The 23,203-nt window shown below is 32.2% G+C and overlaps 5 protein-coding genes across 5 annotated transcripts; 3 read left to right on the forward strand and 2 right to left on the reverse strand.

The window, feature by feature from the left end:
- The first annotated feature begins 254 nt into the window (after positions 1-254).
- LOC125073184 (melanotransferrin) lies at positions 255-9,990 on the forward strand. The gene is made up of 16 exons (XM_047683908.1): positions 255-426; positions 602-801; positions 993-1,115; positions 1,678-1,839; positions 2,273-2,406; positions 2,724-2,890; positions 5,386-5,530; positions 5,688-5,885; positions 6,489-6,588; positions 7,231-7,413; positions 7,575-7,745; positions 8,015-8,184; positions 8,448-8,591; positions 8,722-8,909; positions 9,176-9,335; positions 9,482-9,990. Exons 1-16 carry the CDS (start codon positions 369-371, stop codon positions 9,750-9,752), a joined length of 2,574 nt encoding a protein of 857 aa, XP_047539864.1. The 5' UTR covers positions 255-368; the 3' UTR covers positions 9,753-9,990.
- A 102-nt stretch (positions 9,991-10,092) lies between these two features.
- Positions 10,093-12,317, reverse strand: LOC125073067 (telomerase reverse transcriptase-like). The gene has a single exon (XM_047683752.1). The coding sequence runs from the start codon at positions 12,238-12,240 to the stop codon at positions 10,105-10,107; it is 2,136 nt and encodes a 711-aa protein (XP_047539708.1). The 5' UTR covers positions 12,241-12,317; the 3' UTR covers positions 10,093-10,104.
- Positions 12,318-13,092: 775 nt separating this feature from the next.
- Positions 13,093-14,724, forward strand: LOC125073068 (glycerate kinase). Its single transcript, XM_047683753.1, has one exon. The coding sequence runs from the start codon at positions 13,112-13,114 to the stop codon at positions 14,564-14,566; it is 1,455 nt and encodes a 484-aa protein (XP_047539709.1). The 5' UTR covers positions 13,093-13,111; the 3' UTR covers positions 14,567-14,724.
- On the reverse strand, positions 14,564-15,985 carry LOC125073069. The gene is made up of 4 exons (XM_047683755.1): positions 15,749-15,985; positions 15,553-15,664; positions 15,173-15,277; positions 14,564-14,997 (listed from the first exon to the last, which is right to left on the reverse strand). Exons 1-4 carry the CDS (start codon positions 15,844-15,846, stop codon positions 14,608-14,610), a joined length of 705 nt encoding a protein of 234 aa, XP_047539711.1. The 5' UTR covers positions 15,847-15,985; the 3' UTR covers positions 14,564-14,607.
- Positions 15,986-16,506: 521 nt separating this feature from the next.
- On the forward strand, positions 16,507-23,196 carry LOC125073066 (DNA replication licensing factor Mcm6). The gene is made up of 14 exons (XM_047683751.1): positions 16,507-16,919; positions 17,160-17,583; positions 18,008-18,199; positions 18,478-18,650; positions 18,854-18,977; positions 19,069-19,207; positions 19,459-19,616; positions 19,725-19,877; positions 20,250-20,555; positions 20,736-20,914; positions 21,388-21,503; positions 22,167-22,298; positions 22,609-22,754; positions 23,028-23,196. The coding sequence occupies exons 1-14, from the start codon at positions 16,828-16,830 to the stop codon at positions 23,142-23,144; spliced, it is 2,451 nt and encodes an 816-aa protein (XP_047539707.1). The 5' UTR covers positions 16,507-16,827; the 3' UTR covers positions 23,145-23,196.
- The last annotated feature ends 7 nt before the right edge of the window (positions 23,197-23,203 follow it).

Below are 23,203 nucleotides of genomic sequence, written 5' to 3' on the forward strand. Positions count from 1 at the left end.
ATTCGTCTACTAATACTAATAATTATCTCGATAGATAGGCATCTAGTTTATAAACCTAGTTGCAGAGCCTTGTAATTTGACAAGGAATAATATTAAACTTTAGTTTATATTCACAAAATATTTTACTGTAAAGAGTTTAAAGTTAATCACAAATTACAAAAATTAATAACGTAAAAAATATATATATAAAGTAAAAAAAAGGCTGTGTTTGAGCGTTCACTTGCTTGACAGTTGATACTTGACACTGACTCATACTTCAAGCTAACGACTTCACGCTTTACAATTTTTTAAAGCTTTGAGTTTTCGGGTGTGTCCAAAATATCACTTTGATTTCATAATTGCTTACTAACAATGACAAAATAAACAAAATGAAAATGAATTCTGATTACAGTTGTTTATTTTTGACTTTAGTTATTACTCTTATTAGTAAGTATTGAACAAACATGAATATAATAGTATTCGTATTTCAAAACATTTAATTGTTTTGTGTGACAAATTACTTGAAAGAAACAGCATAATTGATATATTTTAATATTCTCAATATCGAGATATTAATAACAATAAAATAATATAAATAACACCGTATGTATTTCAATTGTAGCCTCTGCCACCGCAAATTTCTTCGCCAGTGAGTCAATTGCCAACGATAATTCATATCAACCAAAAGTAGAAGGACAAGATTTTATAACATGGTGCACAACATCGATACCTGAGCAAAAAAAGTGTTTAAAACTAGCTAATATCTCAGTGCAAGACAAAGGCCTATTTGGTCAGGATTATATTGAAATACAATGTAAACGAGTAAGAAACGATTATTAACTCATTTATTACCCATTAATTTTTAAAAATTATTAATTTTAACATTTTACCATTTCGAGTTACCCATTCTGTACTCATCCCAATAATTAAATTGTGTTATTTATATATATTTAAAAGTTAAGGTTGTATAATAAACAAAGGTCAATTAAATATTTTAAAAATCTAAATTACAGGCATTTGACACAGAAGAGTGTATGACATGGGTAGATAGAGGTGAAGCATCCCTATTGGCGTTAGATGCAGGTGAAGTGTATGTTGCTGGTAGATTTCACTCCCTAGTGCCCATCATTCAAGAGGTAAGCAAGATAATCTACAAATAAGAAGTCCTAAAATATATTTTCTTTCCCTTAAAAAATATTTTTTTTTTTAGGAATCCTATCCCACTTTCTAATGGTTCTATAACCTGATGATGATAATATTGTAAAAGGCTCTTATATAGTGTACAATATTTACTATAGATTAGAGAACCAAAGATTTTTTTTCCACCTAAAAAGAAAGTGTTGTCCTTTATTTATTGTCTAAATATCATCGACATTTTCTATATTTATATCATAATGTCAATAATTGTGGATCACAATCAAATATCATTTTAAAATTCCAATCTAAAATTACTTTTGTTTCATTAATATATTTTTATGTAAATGTTAGACTGACAGAATTGTTGCTGTTAGTAGATAAATTTACAAGTAATGTCTAATTCAAATGATTGAAAATAATAAATTTCGAATTTATAGTGGTTATTTTTTTCTAAATTCAATACAATACAGTATTAATATATTTACATTAAGTTAAAGTTTATTTACTGAATCTATAGATAATAATTAGATTAGATATTATAAGGTTCATTTTTTTTAAAAGTTATATGGCAGAGGAGAACCTTACCAGTATGCTGTGGCAGTCATTAAAAAAGGAGGCCTACCAGATGTTCAGCCTGGCATGGGCCTACATGGCTTGCGAGGTGCTAAAGCTTGCTTTCCGGGTGTTGGATCACTAGCTGGATGGGTCATGCCAATACACACTGTAAGTATTTTTTTTTTTAAATATCAACTTCAAATCTTTATAATTAGCAAATAATCCTCAGTACATATAGGTACTACAATTACACACATTGCTGTCTCATAATAATGAAAAATATTTATATAAATTAACTGATAGTCTTGTCCCTAACAAAACTGTTTCTGTGAACTTTTAGCAGCTCACTTGCATCTGTCTAAATCAGTTTGTGTGTACCATACATGTATTGTAACATTAAGCAAAAAAGTCACAAACAGTATACAATATTTCAACAAAATCATTAATTAAAAACAAGTACAAGTAAATTTTTCATATGGCATTTAATAATGCAATAATTGTACCAGTTTAAATGTCTTAAAGGTAACAAGAGATTAATAAGTTACATTAGAACCTTTTTAATAATATATTAACCTTCTTATAAACAATTTTTTTTTTGTAGTTGATGAGGGAAGGTGGCTTGAAGATAACTGACTGTAACAATCATGTGAAATCAGCGGTGGAATATTTTGGGGAATCATGTGCTCCTAATTCTTTGAAAGACATGTACAATCCTATTGGAGATAATTCTGATAAGTATGTTTCCTATTTTCATATTTACAGGTGTAATTGAAAAATATTTTAATTTGTTTTTATTAAATCATAACAATGATAAATGTTTTAATACATTTTATACATCCAGAACTACATTTATAAATACAAGAACAGTATTTGCTATTTACCAGATAACTTTAATCACACCTCAATAATAGGTTTTACAGATTAATAAATTTTTCTTATTGTTTATAATTACAGATTTTTTTTTTACGACAATTAAAATCTAAACCCATTATAATGAAGAATACATTTATGTAAAATCATTTCTTATTTATTTACATATAATCATTTTATAGGTTATGTAAGCTCTGTGTTGGTGGAGCAGGTGTACGGTGTACATTAGCCGACCCACATGCTGGTTATGAAGGTGCATTGAGGTGCTTGATCTCCAACGGCACTGGAGACATTGCATTTGTACGTGACACAACTATACAACATACATTGCTGTCTCATAAAATATTAGGTAATTTTTTTTTATATAATTAAAACCACACAAGTTGTAAAGACAAATAAAGAACTTTGACAGTTGAAGTTCTTATCGTAACTTCGGAATTAAATTTAAAAACCATATAAGTAGTTGAGTGAAAAAATCTTTTATTATAAATAAAGTTATAATAGGTAATCTCAGAGAACTCTTCATAATGATTATCACAGAGCTATTAGCAAATCCCAAGGAATATGTAAATCTAATTTTTGTTTATCTTTACAAAGATAAGTTCGAGTTTTTGGTGGAATATTTATGATAGTCAAAGTCAAAGTCAAAAATCTTTATTCAATATAGAAGTGTTTGCACTTGCTTATTGATTGTTAAAAATCTACCACCGGTTCGGAATTTAGCACCTCGGACCTGAGAAGAACCGGCGAAAGAAACTCAGCGGGATATATATTTTTTAATTTTTTTTAACCATTTTCCATGTAGGTACAATGATAAGTATATATTAGTTGTTTGAAACAGCCTGGAGGCGATCATTTCATTCCCAAGGTGTGCAGTCAACTAAAAAATCATTAGTGTTGTAATATCCTTTAGCACACAAACTACAGCTGGGTCATTTCAGATTTTACGTAAAACGAAACGAACCGGTTTTTTACATTTACAAAACAGTTCTTCGAAATGGTTATAAAAAAAACCGGTTTGTTTTCATAGGTTCGAGAACTTACTATATTTACGATACTTTACTGAAATAATGTATATTCAACTGGTCATATTATATAATTTTGAAAATAGACTTCGACTTTATAATTTATTTGGATTAATTCTACGTCACGCACTTATTTGTATTTAAAAAAACAGAAAGTTAAGAAATATTTTTAAATTATTTGTAATTTCAACTATTACGGCTGAGGATTACCCGATTATAAGCAGTTAATACTAAATCTGTAATAAAAAAATAATAAGCGTTTAAGGAGCCTACGAAAACTTTTTTTTTTGTTTCGTAATTTTTTAATTCTTCTACAACCAAATTTGAATTTGTATTTCTGTAGGAATAAGATTCAAATCTAAAGTAGTTCTTTATAACTGGTTTAATATTCATACAATAATAGTCCTTACGGCGATCAAAATAAAGTGCTTAGTCAGTTACGCGTGATCGGAACCGGTTCGCGCAGCGGTACCAAGAAACAGGTTTTTCGATTTAGTCTTTTCTTCTACAACCAAATTTGTATAGTATTTCTATAGAAATAAGATTCATTGTAGCATATTCGTTACTTCAAATCCAAAGTAGTTCTTTATAACTGGTTTAATATTCATACAATAATAGTCCTTACGACGATCAAAATAGAGTGCTTAGTCAGTTACAGGTGAAAGGAACCGGTTCGCGAAGCAGTACCAAAACGACGGCCGCCGGTGCCGAGTGTGGTCTCGTTCGTTTTAAATCCAGAAACAGTTCGTTCGTTCTTTTTAAAGTAACTAGTTCTTAAAACCGTTTCTGAAAAAAACTCCCAGCACTAACACAAACGCTCTTTAACGACTCTTTTGAATTTTATAATTGAATAATTTTGAACGTTTTCTGGGATCCTGTTGTAAAAACGTATACATTGCCCCAAAAAAGAGTTACTAACCCTGTGTAATCGGGTACTTGGAGTCACAAGTTTATTCTTGTTCCTAGCGTTAATAGAATGTACGTCACAATTTCTGGGAAAATCATTTATGTTTTTGCGTACATACATAACATTATCAAAAACAAATTGAGAAGCGACAGTCATTATTTTAATTTCTTTAAATTTACTTCTTAACGAATCTTTTGGGACCAGGTTATAAATTGCACGAATAGCCCTCTTCTGCAGTACAAAAATAGTATTAATGTCAGCTGCATTACCCCAGAGTAGGATGCCATACGACATTATACTATGGAAATAACTGAAGTACACAAGGCGTGCCGTATCCACATCAGTCAAAAGTCTAATTTTATTTACCGCATAGGCTGCAGAGCTAAGTCTATTCGCCAATTTATTTATATGGGGGCCCCATTGGAGCTTAGAGTCTATTGTCATACCAAGGAACTCTGTAGATTCTAAAACATCTAATGCTTCCCCGTTTAAACGTACACTCGTTTTGACACATCTTACATTGGGAGTAGTGAATTTAATACATTTAGTCTTTTTACTATTTAACATTAAATTATTAACACTAAACCAATTTACTATTTCAGAGAGAGTATTGTTCACATCGTCATATATTGAAAGACGTCTTTTTATTTTAAAAATTAAAGAAGTATCATCAGCAAACAATACTATCTCGAGTTTATCACCTAGGAGATGTGGCAGGTCATTTATATAAACAAGGAAGAGAAATGGTCCAAGAATTGATCCTTGAGGGACCCCCACAGTAACTGGAGACCCGGGAGATCTCTTTCCATTTACATCAACCCTCTGAATGCGATTGCTCAGATACGATAATCTTTTCATACATTATTATGCATCTGTTTTAATATTTTGTTAATTATTATATGATACAATCAGGTGGTGTGACTGAAGACAATTTCGAGTTGATATGCAGAGATGGTTCCCGAATGCCAGTACAAGAGTGGGAACAATGTAACTGGGGTCGGGTTCCTGCTGACGCCATTGTCACCAGTAGTGCAGCAACAGTAAAGCAGAAGAAAAAGTATATATATTCACTATTTCTTTTATCTATTCACACCAATGTAATTGTGCTCTTGCTTTGAAAACATTAAAAAATAATGAAAATATGAATTACTATACTCAGTGGTTTATAATTGCGCAAACACATAAATATTGATTAACAATTCAATAATTCTCAGATACCAAAACTTGTTGTTGAAGATATTGGAATTATATGGAGAACCAAATCCATTTAACAAGATATCCAACCGCACTCTGGATTACCAGCCTCGTGATCCATACGGTAACTTGTTAACAACCACTGAAAAGTCTAAATACCAATATGATACATATAGAAAAGAAAATGGAGACAGACAGTTTGATGCTTCAAATGAAAAGTAAGTTGAAATTGAATATCTTTTTTTTATAGAAATTACAACATGGTCACAACTGTCGAGGCGTGGATATACGTGAAATAACAAAACTTCAGTAACATTGCTTCCTTTTTATTATCAATAATCGTCACCCGAAAAACATAAAAATTAAAAATATAAAAAATTAAAAATTACTAAATTATTAACCTCAATGACGTGTAGCATTTCATTTCTCTTCATTAAAAAAAAGTAAAAAACATTAAAAAGTATATTAGTTTTTTTTTCCTAAAATAGCTATTAATACCTTTTGATAAAGCTGCAAAGGTGGTAGTGATACATATCCACCTCTTAAGCTTTATCACTAACAAATATGTCTCTGCTTTTAAACTCTTTCAATTATGCAATAGCGTATAATTTAAATTAAAGAGTATATTTTAAGTTCACTCATTGTAAAGTGTGTCCATATCATATTTATTTTTCTTTCGTTAAATCGTAAGAGTTGGTATAGTGTAAGCTCAAAAAATTTACTATACTTTCTAATTTAAAAGATCTAAAGATTAGGTGTTTATAGTCTTGATTAATTCTCTTTTAATAATAACACATATTATAGTTATATAATGTTTTCAGCATATCGCCTTTTAGACAAAGATTAGATCCATCCGGACATCCCATTGAGTCACCGTTTCAACTGTTTCAGTCTGAGGGTACCACAGACTTGTTGGTACAGGTAAATAAATCGTTTTATACCTAATATTATTTTACCTGAAAAGAATTAGTTTAACTGTTTTTAGTAAAGTTGATAAGATATTATGTAGCTCATTCATTTTATACCACTAAGTTTATTCTGTTTTAAATAATATCTTAATCTAAGTTATATAGTGTACTTACTATCCTTTTGAACTCAAGGTTTTTTTATGTGTCCCTAGACCTTCATTCTCTCTTCCTACCAAACTTGCAACTTGCAACCAAAATTTCTACCAGCCAATTGTATTATATTCTCCAGTTTGCTTCTTTTGTCATCTGATTGCTGAGAGATATTTGTCCCGAAAACACATATTTAATAACATGTTCGAATTGGATCCCATTGATTACTATATCAATACCAGCTTGGAAGTATCGTTGATTTTGAGCCCTTCATAGCTTTTCGTTGCTGGGTATTAGGTAGGAACCACATCTGCAAATTGCAAGTGCTTAGCGTGATAGCCGCTAATTTTTTAGAATTCCCCAAAGATATTCTCTAAAACCGCTGAGACGAGAATTGGTGAAATTATTTCTACTTGCCTTATACTCTTTGTTACGGAATGGATGTGTATGTATTTGACACTTTTTAAAAATTCAAAATATAATGCTTTTTGTTGCATTCATCCAGGACGCAACAATTAATTTCCGGATCCTCAAAGAAGACCAACAAGCAGCACAGCACATATTAAATAACAAATTAGTCGGAGATCAAGCAGAAAAAGCTGTAGTTGGCATACGGGACTGTCCCGTGAAGAGAGCTACACTGTGTGTCACTAGTGACCAAGAGATGGACAAATGTGTTAAAATGAGGGTAATTGTTTTTGTTGTTTTTAACTTTTATTGTACATTTTCTAAAGGGTATTTTTTAGGTCTGATTTAGTGATTATGGGCGAAGGTGGCAACTTACCATCAAGTGGCCAATTGGTCGTCTTCCAAATATGAAATATTACAAAATAAAATCGTCCCCCGTAGGTTGCATTGAAAGCTGCTTTCCTGTCGCCCACGCTGGTGTGCTGGCGCGCGCACAGCATGCGGCACTGCGAGCGCGCCATCGCGGAGGGCACGAGCGACTTCGCGATGTTCGATGCGGCCGACATGCTGCACGCCGCCTACAGGCACCGCCTCGTGCCCTTCATGCAGGAGGTGACTGCGCCGTCTCTCCCTCCCTCTCTCCCTCCCTCTCTCCCTCCCTCTCTCACTTCCCTTGCTAGTCAAAGCTGTCTATCTCTCACTTTCTTAATCTGACTTCGCGCGTAAGCAATAATATTTTTACTTTGTCTTGGGATGATTATGTTCTTCCGTCACTGTCCTTAATGAAAGACTAAAATTATAAAACTAAAAACTAAAACCACTCTTTCCTTAATTATTAATTTGAACCATAATACAAGAACTTTATACACTTCAATAAACAGATCTATTCGAGCGGGGACAACTGGTACTACGCGGTCGCGGTCGCAAAGGAGCAAGATCCGGACACTGACCTGACATATTTACGCGGCAAGAACACTTGCCACACCGGTATCGGAATGGCCGCTGGATGGGTCTATCCTTTGGCCTATCTCATATCGAACGGATGGATTCGGTGAGAAATAGATACAATTACATTTTCTGTATGGGAATTTAAAATATATGTGTCATGTGACGAGACAGATTGTAATCTAAAGATGTTTGTAATCTTACGGTGAAATATGTAATATTTAAAAAATAAGGTGATACCTGAAAATCTACCAGAATGAGTTATCTAAACAGCAACTCCTTAACGAGATGTAATGAAATTGTAATTTTTATTTCTTAAAATATTTTGGCCAAGAGAGACATTTTAAAGTGTTACTTATTTTTGCTCAGTTCATATGGCTGTGACGGCGCACACGCGGCCGCTCAGTACTTTAGCAAATCCTGCGCTCCCGGCGCTTTGAGCAGCGAGTACGTGGATTCTGGAACCGTACCTCATGACAATTTGTGCCATCTATGCCACGGAGCTTCTTTCCGGTAGGTGTTATTTCATTTTTATATGACATGTATAACTATAATCGAAGTTTTAAATCTATCCAAGATATAGGACGAATCGATCTGCAGTCTACATCCTAGTAACAATAAATACCTGTCAATCCCTTCCCAGTCGGTGCCGTCGCGACGCCAGCGAGGACTACTACGGGCACGTGGGCGCGCTGCGCTGCATGGTGGAGGGGGGCGGCGACGTGGCCTTCGTGCGGCACAGCGCGCCCGCCGAGGTGTCGGGCGGCCGGCGCCGCGAGTGGTGGGCCAGGGACCTGCTGCCCGACGACCTGCAGCTGCTGTGTCCTGACGGTTAGTTACGGGTCCTACTGACCAACTTCAAAAATAATCATCCAACCGCACATGTTGTTATTTTAATTCCCAAATGTGTGCTTATCGTAATTGATAGGTAATAAGTACCAACATACTACGATAAATAAGTACTCCCGGTGCTCCACCTTCCACATCCAGAACGTCCAATGCACTTTGGCCATTCCTTACTTGGACGAATTAAGTTAAAAAAATAAACTGTTATTACTTATTATTAATAAATAAAAACAATACATTATCTATCACAGGAACTCGTGCGAAAATGCACGAATATAAACAATGCAACCTCGGCAAGGTACCTGGATCAGTGTTGATGGGTAGAGCCAATCACACCGAGCTCGACACCTACTCTAACCTCATGGTGTATGCACAGCAGCTATATGGATCAACTGCATCTGATGAGTTCAGGTATTTTATACATAAAGTTTATACTAAAATAAATAATTTATTGAAGTATTAAATAAAATCTACCCTGACACTTAAAAAGTTTATATACAATTTATTTACATTGCCATCAAATGAATTAAGTTTATACATTTGTTGTATTGTTACAGCTTTAGCATGTTCTTATCGCAACCTCCATTCGCGGACCTCATATTCAGCGACGCGGCCGTACGCCTTAAGCCGCTTCCACATGCCGAACGTTCGGCAGAAATCATAGCAGGCAAAGCTCTATCAAGAGCTGCTCGCATCGTCTCGTGTGACGCCCCACAAGCTTCTTACTACATAGCTTCAGATCCAGACTTTCTATCAAAGGCGTACACAACCGGAGTGGTCGGACACGTGATTGCGATAGCGCTATTTGTCGTCGCAATATTACGATAGGGAAAAAACACAATACTTATAATTAGTTTTTTTAGATATTACGGTTTGCTTACTAGATAAGATCTAATGTAATTTCGTCCAGCCAAGTGCCTGATATGCATAGTACTTTATTAGATTTAAATATGATTATATATAAAGCTTTAAGTTTATTTTGAATTAACTTTAAAAATGTGACAAATCAAGAACTTTTTTAGACATTGTTTTTTTTTATAATTGTCTTTTTAACTGATATTGTATTTACTTGATTCTCCGTCCATATGAATCTCATAAGTGTTAAATAACATTATATGTGAATGTATAATATACAATAAAAATATACTTTTTTTTTAAATAATTTTTATTTAATATAAGTTCATTGATAAAATTTCTTATGATTAAAACATTGAACACCTGGTGGCAAGTCATTAAATTTTTTCATAATTATCTTAAGATCTGCTCTTTTACATATTTCTCTAATTGCTTGCATTTTACTTTTACCACTTTTACAAATTCTACTGGAGTGGTCCCTCCATTTTCCGTGTATACAATTACTCCTGGCTAATTCAACATTCACATATGGGACTAAGACATTGCATTTTGATGTCTTTTGCGCGCATAAAAGCAGAGCTTTAAAAGATAAATAACGAAAATGATTGATGCAGTATTTAAAAATAAAATCTGATGGTTGGTTCCTCTTCAAAGTCTCTATAATACTATTACAAAGTTTAACAGTTACTCTATTTTTATAAATTGCTAAATATTGTGACATTTGTTTCTCATCACAATAAAGGGCTAATATTGTGCAGAATTTATTAGCTGACAGACACAATGTTACAAAAATATGATGCCATATCAGTTCTTCATTGTTGTGATAAAAATTAAAAATGTGACCATTAATTTGAATTCCCGATTGCCCTATCCTATTTTCTAAAAATTTACCTAAATTCCCAATGGCTGCTGAAAAGCTAATTTTATAACACATGTCACCAGTAAACACAGTATTTGCTCTGCTTACTTCCATATTAGCAGTATTATAACTGTATCCAAGAAAAGTTATTTCTTGTCTAAATTTTATTGTTGGATGTTGAAAATTAACAAATGTTTTTATAAAGTTCACATTCCTATAATTAGACAAGGCCTTTAAAAACAAGTGGGCATCTTCTAAAGAATCTGTTATGTACAAATAATCATCAACCACTCGTATAAATAACTTAAGATCATGATCTTCCTTTTTGAGATGTTCTGAAAAATATATTTCATCTAAATATGAATAATACAATTCAGATAATGCTGGAGAATATTTATATCCCTGCACCAAACCTTCTTTCCACTCATAAATTGTAGAACCTGATCGGATTAATAGTGGCTTTCTAAGCTCAGCTACAATTTCTTTATATTGTTGAGCAAATTTCTTTTTTGTGTACAATGATTTTTCCTTCTTTTGAAATTCTACATGCCGCTCGCAAAGAATCTTTAAAAGCTTTTCCTTACTGATAGATCCAAAAGCATTACTGAGATCTGTTTTGACAAAATATAATTTCGGTTGATTTTTCTTAATCCACATTTTATATAAAACTGAGAAATGCCGCTCTATTTTTGCATAACTTTTACCAGTTAGTATATGTAGAAAATGCAATCTTTCTTTAATTTTATATTTGTCTGATGTAGTAATTGATTCATTCTTGTATCGAACAATGGGTCTGTAATCATCATTACATTTTAAAACCAAATGCAATTTGGGTATCTCTCTTTTTAACATTTTCAATTTTAATCTTTCTTGAAGATTGTATTTTGTTTTTGTCTTTTTGCCTATGCAATATGGTTCAAATCTACTAATAATTTTTGAAATAATCATATTTGATATCCTTATATCATAAAATCTTTGCCACTGATTCTTTAAAAAAAAATGTAGTTTATTTTCATCATTATCAAATTTACAAGTGGTTACATAAAAATTTAGAGATATTATTGCAGATAAAATAATTTTAAAGATCCAGTGCAAAATATGGCAAAGTATTTTAGGAGAAAGTGTGTCAATAATAGTGTTCCAGGGAAATCTAGAAAAATCCCAACTTTTAACAATACAATTTCCTAAATATAAGAATTGATTTCTCATGCTATATATTATAAGTTTCATACACTTGTTAAATATTTTGTTGTTGTGATTGTTCCCAAAAAATTGGGAAGGGATTACCTTAACCAAGGCATTACTACAACTTGTCAGAACATCAGCCTTATGAATTGTTCGCAAGCTATATTCAACATCTTTTATTACTAAATAATTTTTAAAATCTTGTTTGCTGCAACTTGTAACATTTTCCCTTATTTCAAACAATATTTCCTTAACTTCAGTAGATAATTCACTTACTAATTCTTCATCTTCGAATATATTTTTAAGAAATGCAGTATCATTTTCGCTTCTTAGATACTTTGAATTTAATACATTATTAAATGACCTTACATTTTGCTTATTCACAAAGTATTGAGAAAAACAAATAGGATTATTCATTTCTTAATCAAATTAATAAACATTAGTTAAGTGCGAGACACAAATGACAATTAAAGATTTTTAAACCTCTCTAACTATTGTAAATTCTTTTCAAATTTTGCGGCGACTTGTCCAAACTTGTGTCGTTCGCGTTTTGACGTTTCATTTTAGTTATACAACAAATATATTTTTAGAATGAATTTTATTTATATAATTTATTGTATACTATAAGAAAAAAAGAATATTTAAAGGAATACATTTTCTATATATTTATTAAGCATATCTGTCATTTCTATTTAAAATAACTATAGCCAGTATACTATATACTAGTAATTTCCAAAGAAACGAAACGCTTTAACTGTCACATCACTCAAAAGTCAAAATTCAAATAACAGTCTCATATTTTGTCAATTTTAAGATTTTATTATTTTAGTGAGTGACATTTCACTGAAATTAATTGCAAAATATTCTACCTACTTGTTTTTTTAATATATATATTTAAATTTATTGTATAAGTATCAAACTTAGATATTTATTAATGAATATTTTTTACATTTATCATTTATAAAAGTTACTATCAATTTGATTTTTCAAGTACGAAATATCTTGGTCCCTAGCTATATTTATTGTGCTTTGTTGAAACCAGAAAGTTACAATAATAGGTAATAAACAAAAAATCGATTGATAAGCGAACAAACTGTTCAAATACGAAATCGATTGGTTATTTATTCGAGACATTATTCGAAATAAGCGTTCCATTTCCGCATTTCGTACCCATCTCTATTCTTTGATTATTATTGTGTATAGGTATTAAGTAGAATATTATTACAGTTCTTATCTCTTATCAGTACATACATGTAAAAGTGAATGTTCATTGAATATATTTTAAAAAATGTCTAAACTTATTTTTTATGATTTAATGCAGATATTCAAAAGTAGTGTATCAGCTGTTCTACCTGAAAATCTTATCAAAAAGTCTCTCAATTATTGTCCTATTACACAAAAGTTATCAATAGGTTGTGAAAATTATAACCTAGAAAATAAAAATGTTTATGTCATTGGTGCAGGAAAGGCTGTACAAAACATGGCCATTGAAGTGGAAAATATATTAAATTCTAAAATTAAACAAGGTATTATAAGTATTCCAGTAGGAAGCTTAAAAACTAAGCAATCAGAAAATAATGACATACAATATCTTGAAGGAGCTAAAGATAATTTGCCTGATGAAAAGGCTATAATAACAACCAGAAAAATAAAAGATTTAGTTTCAAAATTAACCCATGATGATTTTTTATTAGTTTTGATATCAGGTGGTGGATCGGCACTATTATCGCTACCTAAGGAGCCAATTACTTTGCAAGAAAAAACTACATTAATAAAGAAGTTGGCAAACTCCGGTGCTGATATAAAAGAACTTAACACAGTAAGGAAATGGATCTCTGATATAAAAGGAGGCCAATTAGCCATGCATGCTCAACCTGCACAAATTGTGACCTTAATACTATCTGATGTTGTTGGTGACCCTATAGATATGATAGCAAGTGGCCCTACTGTTCTTCATGATGATAACCCCATGGACGCAATTAATATAATAAAGAATTTCAAATTATACAATGATATTCCCCTATCAATTAAAACACTTTTAGAAGAAAAAAATCATACAAAAACATTTCCAAATGACAAAGTTAAAAATATTATTTTAGGGTCAAACAAATTGAGTATAAGAGCAGCTACATCAAAGGCTTATGAATTAAATTATTTACCTATTGAACTATCTAATATTGTTACTGGTAATGTAGGGGATTTAGTTCAAGAATATGTGAACTTGGTCAAAATATTTTGTGATTTTAGAAATGGAAATGATAACATCAACAACTTGCAGAGTCAATTGAAAGCCTTAAACATACCAGGCTTCAATTTGAATTTTGCTGAAAACACTAATGAAGTAAGTTCAATTAGGACAAAAGATTTATGTTTAATACTTGGAGGGGAAACAACGGTCAAGGTTAACGGGTCAGGTTTGGGTGGTAGGAATCAACAGTTAGCTTTGGAATTTTCGAAAGCTTTGAGCTCTTCAAGTAATGAATTAAAGGGTCACGAAATATATTTTCTAAGTGCCGGAACTGATGGTATTGATGGACCTACCGATGCTGCAGGTGCTATTGGACATTTAAATCTGATTTCTCAATGTAAGGAAGCTAATATTGATGTTGATATGTATATAAATAATAATGATTCCTACATTTTTTATACAAAATTTAATAGTGGTGAACTACATGTAGTTATAGGGCATACAAACACTAATGTGATGGATATACACTTAATCATAATAAAAAAAAGTATGTAAATCAACATAATTTAATAGACTACAATTACATACACATATTTTTATAATGACGGTTTAAGAAAGAGATTAAGTTTATTCTCTTTCTCTTTTTCTTGTTTTAATTTTGTAGCTGCAATTACTGCTGTTTGACAGAGGCCAGCAAATTTGTCCTTTTTTTTCTTGCTATTTTTTATTATCTTTGCCTTAACTTTTACGCTACTTGGTAAGGTGTTTTTCTGTTTATTTAAAGAAAATGCAATTTTGGATTTACAATATACTTCCGACTGGAGCTTCTCGTCTATTTTTAATTTTTTAAATTTTACTTTTTTATTTTTAGGCTTTACTAGATCCTCAGAAATTTCATCATTTTCATCCTCTATTAGTTTTTTTGTTTTACTGGGTTTCAATATAGGAATTTTTATACTCTTTTTACAAAATGAACAGATATTTTCCTGCAAAGGTTAAATAGTGCAATATATTCAACAAGAAAAATTATATGTGTACATTATCCTAATCCCATTTTAATCAAATAATAAGTAATTCTGAAATTATCTTGTCTTCTTATGTTTTATGCCTGTATATTTCTATGCATATAGGATTAGCATTAATTATATTCATAAAACTTACCATTTCATTGCTATAAAGCAAACACTCTCTTTTATATGGTGCCTTATTTTTAACATTACATCGAATTCTTTTTCTTTGCCGTTTACTTAATTTAAAAGGTCTTATCTGAAACATTGTAACATATGAATGGATTGTGATGGTCGAGCTGCTGAATAGGATGTTGCATTTCAAAAACATAATATTGACAAATCTGATATCCACAACAGCAATCAAGGTGTACAAATGTTGGATAATAATTAATCATGAAAATTAAATAATTTTAAAAGCTTTAAAATTTTTATGTTATAGAATGTAGCAGATCTACATAGCCACATCAAATAGAATATAAACATGCAGTGCATTAATAAACAAATTAGGTATAGTATTTGTATTAAAATTACCTTTGTTTGAGACTTACTGTCCCAATCAAGACAACAATATGAACATCTACTTTTTTCAGAAAACAGCTTTTTAGGTAATCCATAACCTCTAGTCATTTCTTTACATCGCATTCTGTTGAAAATATTTACAAGTTATTAATTAATTATGAGTTTTATTACACTTTTTTTTTTTAATTTTTACAAGGGTTATACTCACAAATAATAACTTCGCAACTTATTATAACTGTCGTTTACTTCTTTTTGAGCAATTACTGAGGCCGCATTATATAGGAAACCAATATGCTCTTCAGTCATTGTAATCGAATATACAATTATGTTTTGTTAAAAAATTTCTACAACCTTAAAATTATGTATATTTGTTATTAAATAAAAATATTTTCGTAATATTCTTAGTTTAATTTATGCAAATACCACAACTATCAACCATGCTCCAATGACAATTGACAAATGATGACAAATGACAGATTGTCATTAAGTTAATATTATTAATAACTTTTGATGATTTTTAGGGATGTCGATTTTTATCTTGTAATATCTAAATATCGATTCCATGGTGGAAATCATATTGATATTAATATTTCGATAGATTTATTTTATTAAATACATTAGCAGTATAAAGTAACGATTTTTTATTCCAATTATTATAATTAAGAGAAAAGCAATTCACCTTAAAGGCAAATATATAGAAAATACAAATGTTATTACTTAATATGTATATTTATACAAAACTAAATTTTTAAATTGACAACTTGTAATGGGATAAATAAGAAAAAAAAAGTTTTACGTCAATTAAACTAAAGCGGATGATATATATATTTTAAATGATATATATTTAAAGTAATTTGTCTTTGAGATATATACAAAATTAAAGACATTTTTACATTTTTGTAACTTGTATATTCTTGGGAGAACGATGCAAATACAATAATATTTCTGAACGAAACTAATTCCCGCCAAAACACTCAACTGTCATTTCAAGAAGCTTAAATTCTTTGCATGTTACAAATTATTTTAAAGTCGCAATTTCACATGACTATACAGTGTTTTTAATAAATTAATATTATTCGGAAGCTATTGATTTCGTATAGGAAGTGAAATCTCGTAAATACAATTCTTCAATTGTATATTAAAGACAAATAATTCCCCACCGGTGTGATTCAATGAGTCTCAGTGTACAAATTTTTCTAAATCTAAACGAAAGTCCTAAGTTAAGATAGGACTAAACAGTTAGTTATAGTAATAGTTTAACAAAGAATAAATTAAGATTTCATAATCATGGATGTAGCAGATACTTATGCCACTCAAAGCCAAGTTAAAGATGAGGTTGGAGTTCGGTGCCAGAAATTGTTTCAAGATTTTTTAGAAGAGTAAATACTTTTTGTTTTTCTAACTAAATAATATTTATAAAAAGTTCTTTATAAGGTGTTTAATTAATGTTCTTCTATTTTCTGCCACAGTTTTATTATTTCTTGTGGCATAGAAAAAAAATAATTTTTCAAAAAAGTTTCTATGGCAAAAGAATGGAGTGAGAATCTATAAACTATCAAATGTGGCTTATGTACAGCTAAGTTTTAAGGTAAAGTAAAAGCATTTAATATTTGTTATAGATTCAAAGAAGACAATGAACTCAAATATGAAAAACAGGCTAAAGAGCTTCTTAAACCAGAGTTAAGTACATTAGAAGTGAGCTTTGATGATGTTGAGAAATATAATCAAAACCTAGCGACAACAATAATAGAAGAATATTACAGAATATACCCATTTTTGAACCAGGCTATATTAAATTATGTGTTAAGTCTCGCTGATAGTAGCATGAAAAAAGATTTACAAGATAAAGAATGCTATATTTCATTTGTCGATGTGCCAACTCGGCATAAAGTGAGAGAATTGACAACTGCCAAAATTGGTACCTTAATAAGGATATCAGGACAGATTGTGAGGACACATCCCGTCCATCCTGAACTTGTGTTAGGTACATTTGTGTGTTTGGATTGCCAGACTGTCATTAAAAATGTTGAACAACAGTTTAAGGTTTGTAATAACTTTACATTTATACAGTAAATTCCCAATTCTGTCTTTAAGTCTCCTTTTTTATTTACTAAATAATTAATCATTAAAAATGTACTCTTTACTGTAGTGACAACTTTTAGGGAAGGGAATTTTATGTACATACTGTTATTTATTATGTATTTAAGGGAATTTTAGTGTAATCAATACATTTTTGTTACTATAAAACATATTACAAATTATCTATGTTATCACCACATACTTAGTAAGATAAACAATAGTTTTATGTACATGTAGACATTTTCATGCAGCAAATTATCTTCATAGAAGTTATATATAGTGGACAAGTGAATATGAAGTGAACAATTTCAATGATTACCAAAGAAAAATGTAATACTGCTTAAAAATTATCTCATAATAGATTAAGTAATTTGTTTGATGTTTTCAGTACACAATACCAACAATATGTCGAAATCCTGTATGCGCGAATCGTCGTCGTTTTATGCTGGATGCTGATAAATCAATTTTTGTTGACTTCCAAAAGATTCGCATTCAGGAGACACAGGCGGAGCTGCCTAGAGGATGCATACCTCGTTCACTTGAAGTTATTTTAAGAGCTGAGGCTGTGGAGTCTGTGCAGGTAATACCTAAAACTTAATGAAGAAGGTCACTTAAATACCTGGCTTGAAGTATTTTGATACTTATTTAATAACTGTGCTTAAATACCAATTCTTTATAAAAAAATACATGTACAAACATTCATGGTGATCTGTTAAACTATGTCAAAGTCTATAACTTTACACAGAGATATCAACAATATCTTTTTAAATAGGTGTAGATTGGATGCCTATATTTTATCAATACAGAGAACTACTAAATCACTTATAAAATTATATAAAATGTTCTGTTTTATTACAGGCAGGAGATCGTTATGATTTCACAGGAACACTTATAGTTGTCCCAGATGTGGGGTCTCTGTCTTTACCTGGTGCTAAAGCAGAACTCACAACAAGAACAAGAATGGCTAATGAAGGTCAAATGGAAGGCATTAAAGGACTTAAGGCTTTAGGAGTCCGAGAGTTACATTATAAGTATGTTTTTGTTTAAAACCAATGTAAAACCTGTTGGATAAATTATTTCAGAAAAAAAAAAATACCAATTGTAATTGTGCTGTGGTAATCTACATACATGGGCTTGCACAAAGCCCTACTACCAAGTATTTGAAGCTCATTCCTCTAAAACTATGTTATTCTTTCTTTGATTCATACACCCTGATAGAGAGTGTCTTTTACAGGACAGCATTTTTAGCCTGTAGTGTTCAAGCTACTTCAAGACGCTTTGGTACTGGCGATTTAGCTACTGATGATCTAACTACTGAAGATATGAGGAAGCAAATGACTGACAAGGAATGGGATAAGGTATGACCTTGATGAGATGTCAGGATTGACCTAAGTTAATTAAATAAACTATGTCTGGGATCCTTCAAATAAATGTATTTTAAATTTTTAGGTGTATGAAATGTCAAGAGATCGTAATCTGTACAACAATCTCATCACAAGTCTATTTCCAAGTATACACGGTAATAATGAAGTCAAGAGAGGTATACTGTTGATGCTGTTTGGAGGTGTCGCGAAAACTACTATCGAAGGTGAGAAAACACTTTTTATACAAAACCTGTTTATTGATTACACATATGTATTCAAAAAAAATATCAAACAAATTGGTATTGATAATTACCTTGTCTTATTTCTTCTTCTTGTAAATCATTTGTTATCTTTTATCATGTTTAGCAATTTAGTGAACAAATTAAACGTTAATTATTAAAAAAGCTATGATGTATCACAAGGTAAAAGTGCATGCTTAAGTGGTCAGTTCAAACATGAACATAACATACGGCAGGCACGACGCTGCGCGGCGACATCAACGTGTGCGTGGTGGGCGACCCCAGCACGGCCAAGTCGCAGCTGCTGCAGCAGGTCAGCACCATGACGCCGCGCGCCGTCTACACCAGCGGGAAGGCGTCCTCGGCCGCCGGCCTCACCGCCGCCGTCGTCAAGGTCCGCCCCCTTCTTTTCGCCTGTTGCGACTGATTTTGTTATATTCGTTTTTTTATACACTACGAAGTGTGCTCGATACATTGACACGATTCCTTAATTCTGTTGCAGGACGAGGAATCTTTCGATTTCGTTATAGAAGCGGGTGCGCTGATGTTAGCTGACAATGGCGTGTGTTGTATCGATGAATTCGACAAAATGGACCCCAGCGATCAAGTCGCTATCCACGAGGCTATGGAACAACAGACGATTTCTATAGCAAAGGTATTTTTTGTTCTAATTATTTATTTGATGATGTAAGTTGTTTTAATTCTACAGTAAATGTAGCTGTAGATCACTAGCTACAAGAGTCTCCAGCACATTTAGCATTTGGATGTAAAACGTCGATAGGTGACACGCCAAAATTATAAAATCATTTGTTACTGATATTAGGTGGTGGGTAGGTACACAGTTTTTTGACGACTAACAGTAACACTGCAGTACTGATGTAATGTTTTAAAGATAGACTAATTAAGTATAATATCAGACTTGTACTCATAATTAATCAAGCAATTTTCCTCAACTAACGCACTTTTATATAATACATATCTAAAAACGATTACCATAGAATCTTATTCTACATTATTTTACCTTCAGGCAGGAGTACGAGCGACTTTAAACGCGAGAACCTCCATCTTAGCCGCAGCTAACCCTATCGGCGGTCGATACGACCGAGCTAAGTCATTACAACAGAATGTCGCACTAAGCGCGCCGATCATGTCCCGTTTCGATCTTTTCTTCATACTGATAGACGAAAGCAGCGAAATGGTCGACTACGCTATAGCAAGGAAAATCGTAGACCTCCATTGTAACAAGGAGGAGACCTACGACAGCGTGTACTCGAGGGAGGACCTGCTGCGATACATCGCCTTTTCGAGGTCATTCAAGCCGCTCATTACAGAGGTAAAGCTTTATGAAGACTACGATTTTAATGAGTTTGGGCACAATTTTTTTAAAATTATTATTTTGTTGTTAAATCACTAAGATTTCTGAGCGAATTGAGCACGTACGTTTAAACCGAAGTATTAAATCCGATCAAGTGACACCGAGATTTCATGTGTGACGTCCGTTGATCGCGCGCAGGAGGCGGGGCGGCTGCTGGTGGAGTACTACGGCGCGCTGCGGGCGCGCGAGGGCGGCGCGGGCGGCGCGTGGCGCATCACGGTGCGCCAGCTCGAGTCCATGGTGCGCCTCGCCGAGGCCATGGCCAAGATGCACTGCAGCGGACACGTGTCGCCGCACCACGTGCACGAGGCCTATCGGTGAGCGCACTCTATAGCCAAATCCAATGGAAGGAGGAAAAAGATAAACAAACCTTTGATTTTTAATTGCTCAGCTATGTTGTGCACTACTAAAAGTTTGTGATAAATATATCTTTATGTATAATACGACACCATTGCACTTAACTACTTATTTCTACTTTCATTTAAATTCTGATAACAGTTTCGTCGACATTTAAAACGCAATTTTTCCCAGAGCCCCATAGTGACTATCATAGATTAATCAAGCTCTCGACCAATTATCGCGTTCAATATTGCGTCAATTTGCTGTCAATTTTGTTTATTTGTCTTTTTTGCTGTTATGGTTGGAACAGATTATCTATATGTACATTAATTGTTTTTCCTATTTCCATTTTTATTTGCTTTTACAGACTCATGAAATCAGAGATTGCATTGAAAAGAAAATTTTATACAGCTTTTTCATGTCATAAAACCGATAAAGTTATAATTTTCAGATTGCTTAACAAATCTATAATTCGCGTCGAGCAACCTGACATACATTTGGACGAAGAAGACCCACAGTATGAACCTAGTATGGATGTTGACCAAGAAATATCCAGTGCAACACCAAGTATGTACCATGCATTTTTGCTATCATAATTGTTATCACTAAACCCCATTTAATAATTTGAAATAAACACATAAATTATAACTATTGTGTATTATGTAATATAATGTACAAGTAAAACTTACTTCTCTAATTCTTCTGAAATTGGTCGATACTCTGTTCCTCTCAAAGGAGTAAAGTTAAACAAATGCGGTTTGCATATAGCTCTGCTATGTTATGCACTACAGAATATTCTTGATTAATATTTCTTTAGATTTAAAAATACTATTCCATGTAACTGTTTACATCAAATGATAAGCTAATGACATTCAAAATTTCAAAACACTATTTTGATATTATGTAGATTTAATATGAATGTTCCTTTTGCTCTAATGTACGATTATTCTTATCAGCGTACTTAAATATATTTAACGATTACAAAGAATATATATTTTACATGTCAAGCATGATGATGAAGGTGCAATTTATTAATAATAAAACTCGCTATATATAAATCTTCGTTGATCGCACTTTCTATCAGTGAATATAGCCATAAAATTCCTTTGAGTTGTTTAGAAGAAGTTAGCAGAAAGTAAACTTTTTTTATAGTGTTTATCTGTGCTACAATTATTTGTGTATCTGTATAAGTTATAAACTTAACTAAACCAAATCATATTATGTTTGTAGGTTCTGAGAGTCAAGTTAATGGAGATCAAGCATCAAAGAAGAAATTGACACTATCGTTTGAGGAATATAAATCACTTAGTAACATGCTTGTCGTGTTCATGAGAAAGGCAGAAGTTGAAGCAGAATCAAAAGGTAAAATATTTCGTAGAGTTGGCTAAATCAAAATAAAATCATCCATATAATGTAATATAACACTGATGTATATGATTTTTTCTAAATGGTGAATAATTATTTTATTTAGTACTAATTGAACCCGTGGCTTTGCACGCGTCAAATTTATAAAACTACCTTTAGCACACAAACCGTCATACCTGATTGTACCCCATCGTGGGGTAAATTATCCTTGCCCGGAACTCAAACTATCTCCATACTAAATTTGATCTAAATCAGTTTCACATTTATAATATTAGTATAGATTTCTAATATACGTAATAACTTCTAGGCGAGGAAAGTTCAGGCATGCACAAGAGCGCCGTCGTGAGCTGGTATCTGGAGCGACTTGTGGCGCAGGGACAAATAGAAAGCGAAGACGAACTACTGGAGAGGAAGACCCTAGTTGAGAAGGTCATCGACAGGCTCATGTACCATGTGAGTATCGGAGATATTTACACTGGATACTGCAATGAATATTGCAAATTAATTTGATGACACTTGATTCAAATCTAATCTCTTGTAATAAATTGATGAAAGCATCCGCTGCACGATTATAATGTTCACTAGTGACTGTCTGGTGTTTCGTTTATCAGTTACATTTGAACCATCATTAAATATATAAGTTAGTTGTATGTAATCAACACAAAAATTCTGATTTCGTATGATTAATCGCTTAATTTGTTAAAGTTGTGTAATGTGTTCTTTCAGGACCAAGTAATAATTCCACTGCAAACAACAGGCCTTAAATCAAGCAAGTCATCAGAGCAAGAAGTGGAAGATGACCCACTCCTGGTTGTCCATCCTAATTATGTTGTTGACACTTAACTCATTCCTGTTTAAAGCTGGAACTTTGTAATAAATCATTGATTTTTTTAAATATTTTG

The sequence above is a fragment of the Vanessa atalanta genome, chromosome 23 (assembly GCF_905147765.1).
Source record: "Vanessa atalanta chromosome 23, ilVanAtal1.2, whole genome shotgun sequence".
In the NCBI taxonomy this organism is placed as follows: domain Eukaryota; kingdom Metazoa; phylum Arthropoda; class Insecta; order Lepidoptera; family Nymphalidae; genus Vanessa; species Vanessa atalanta.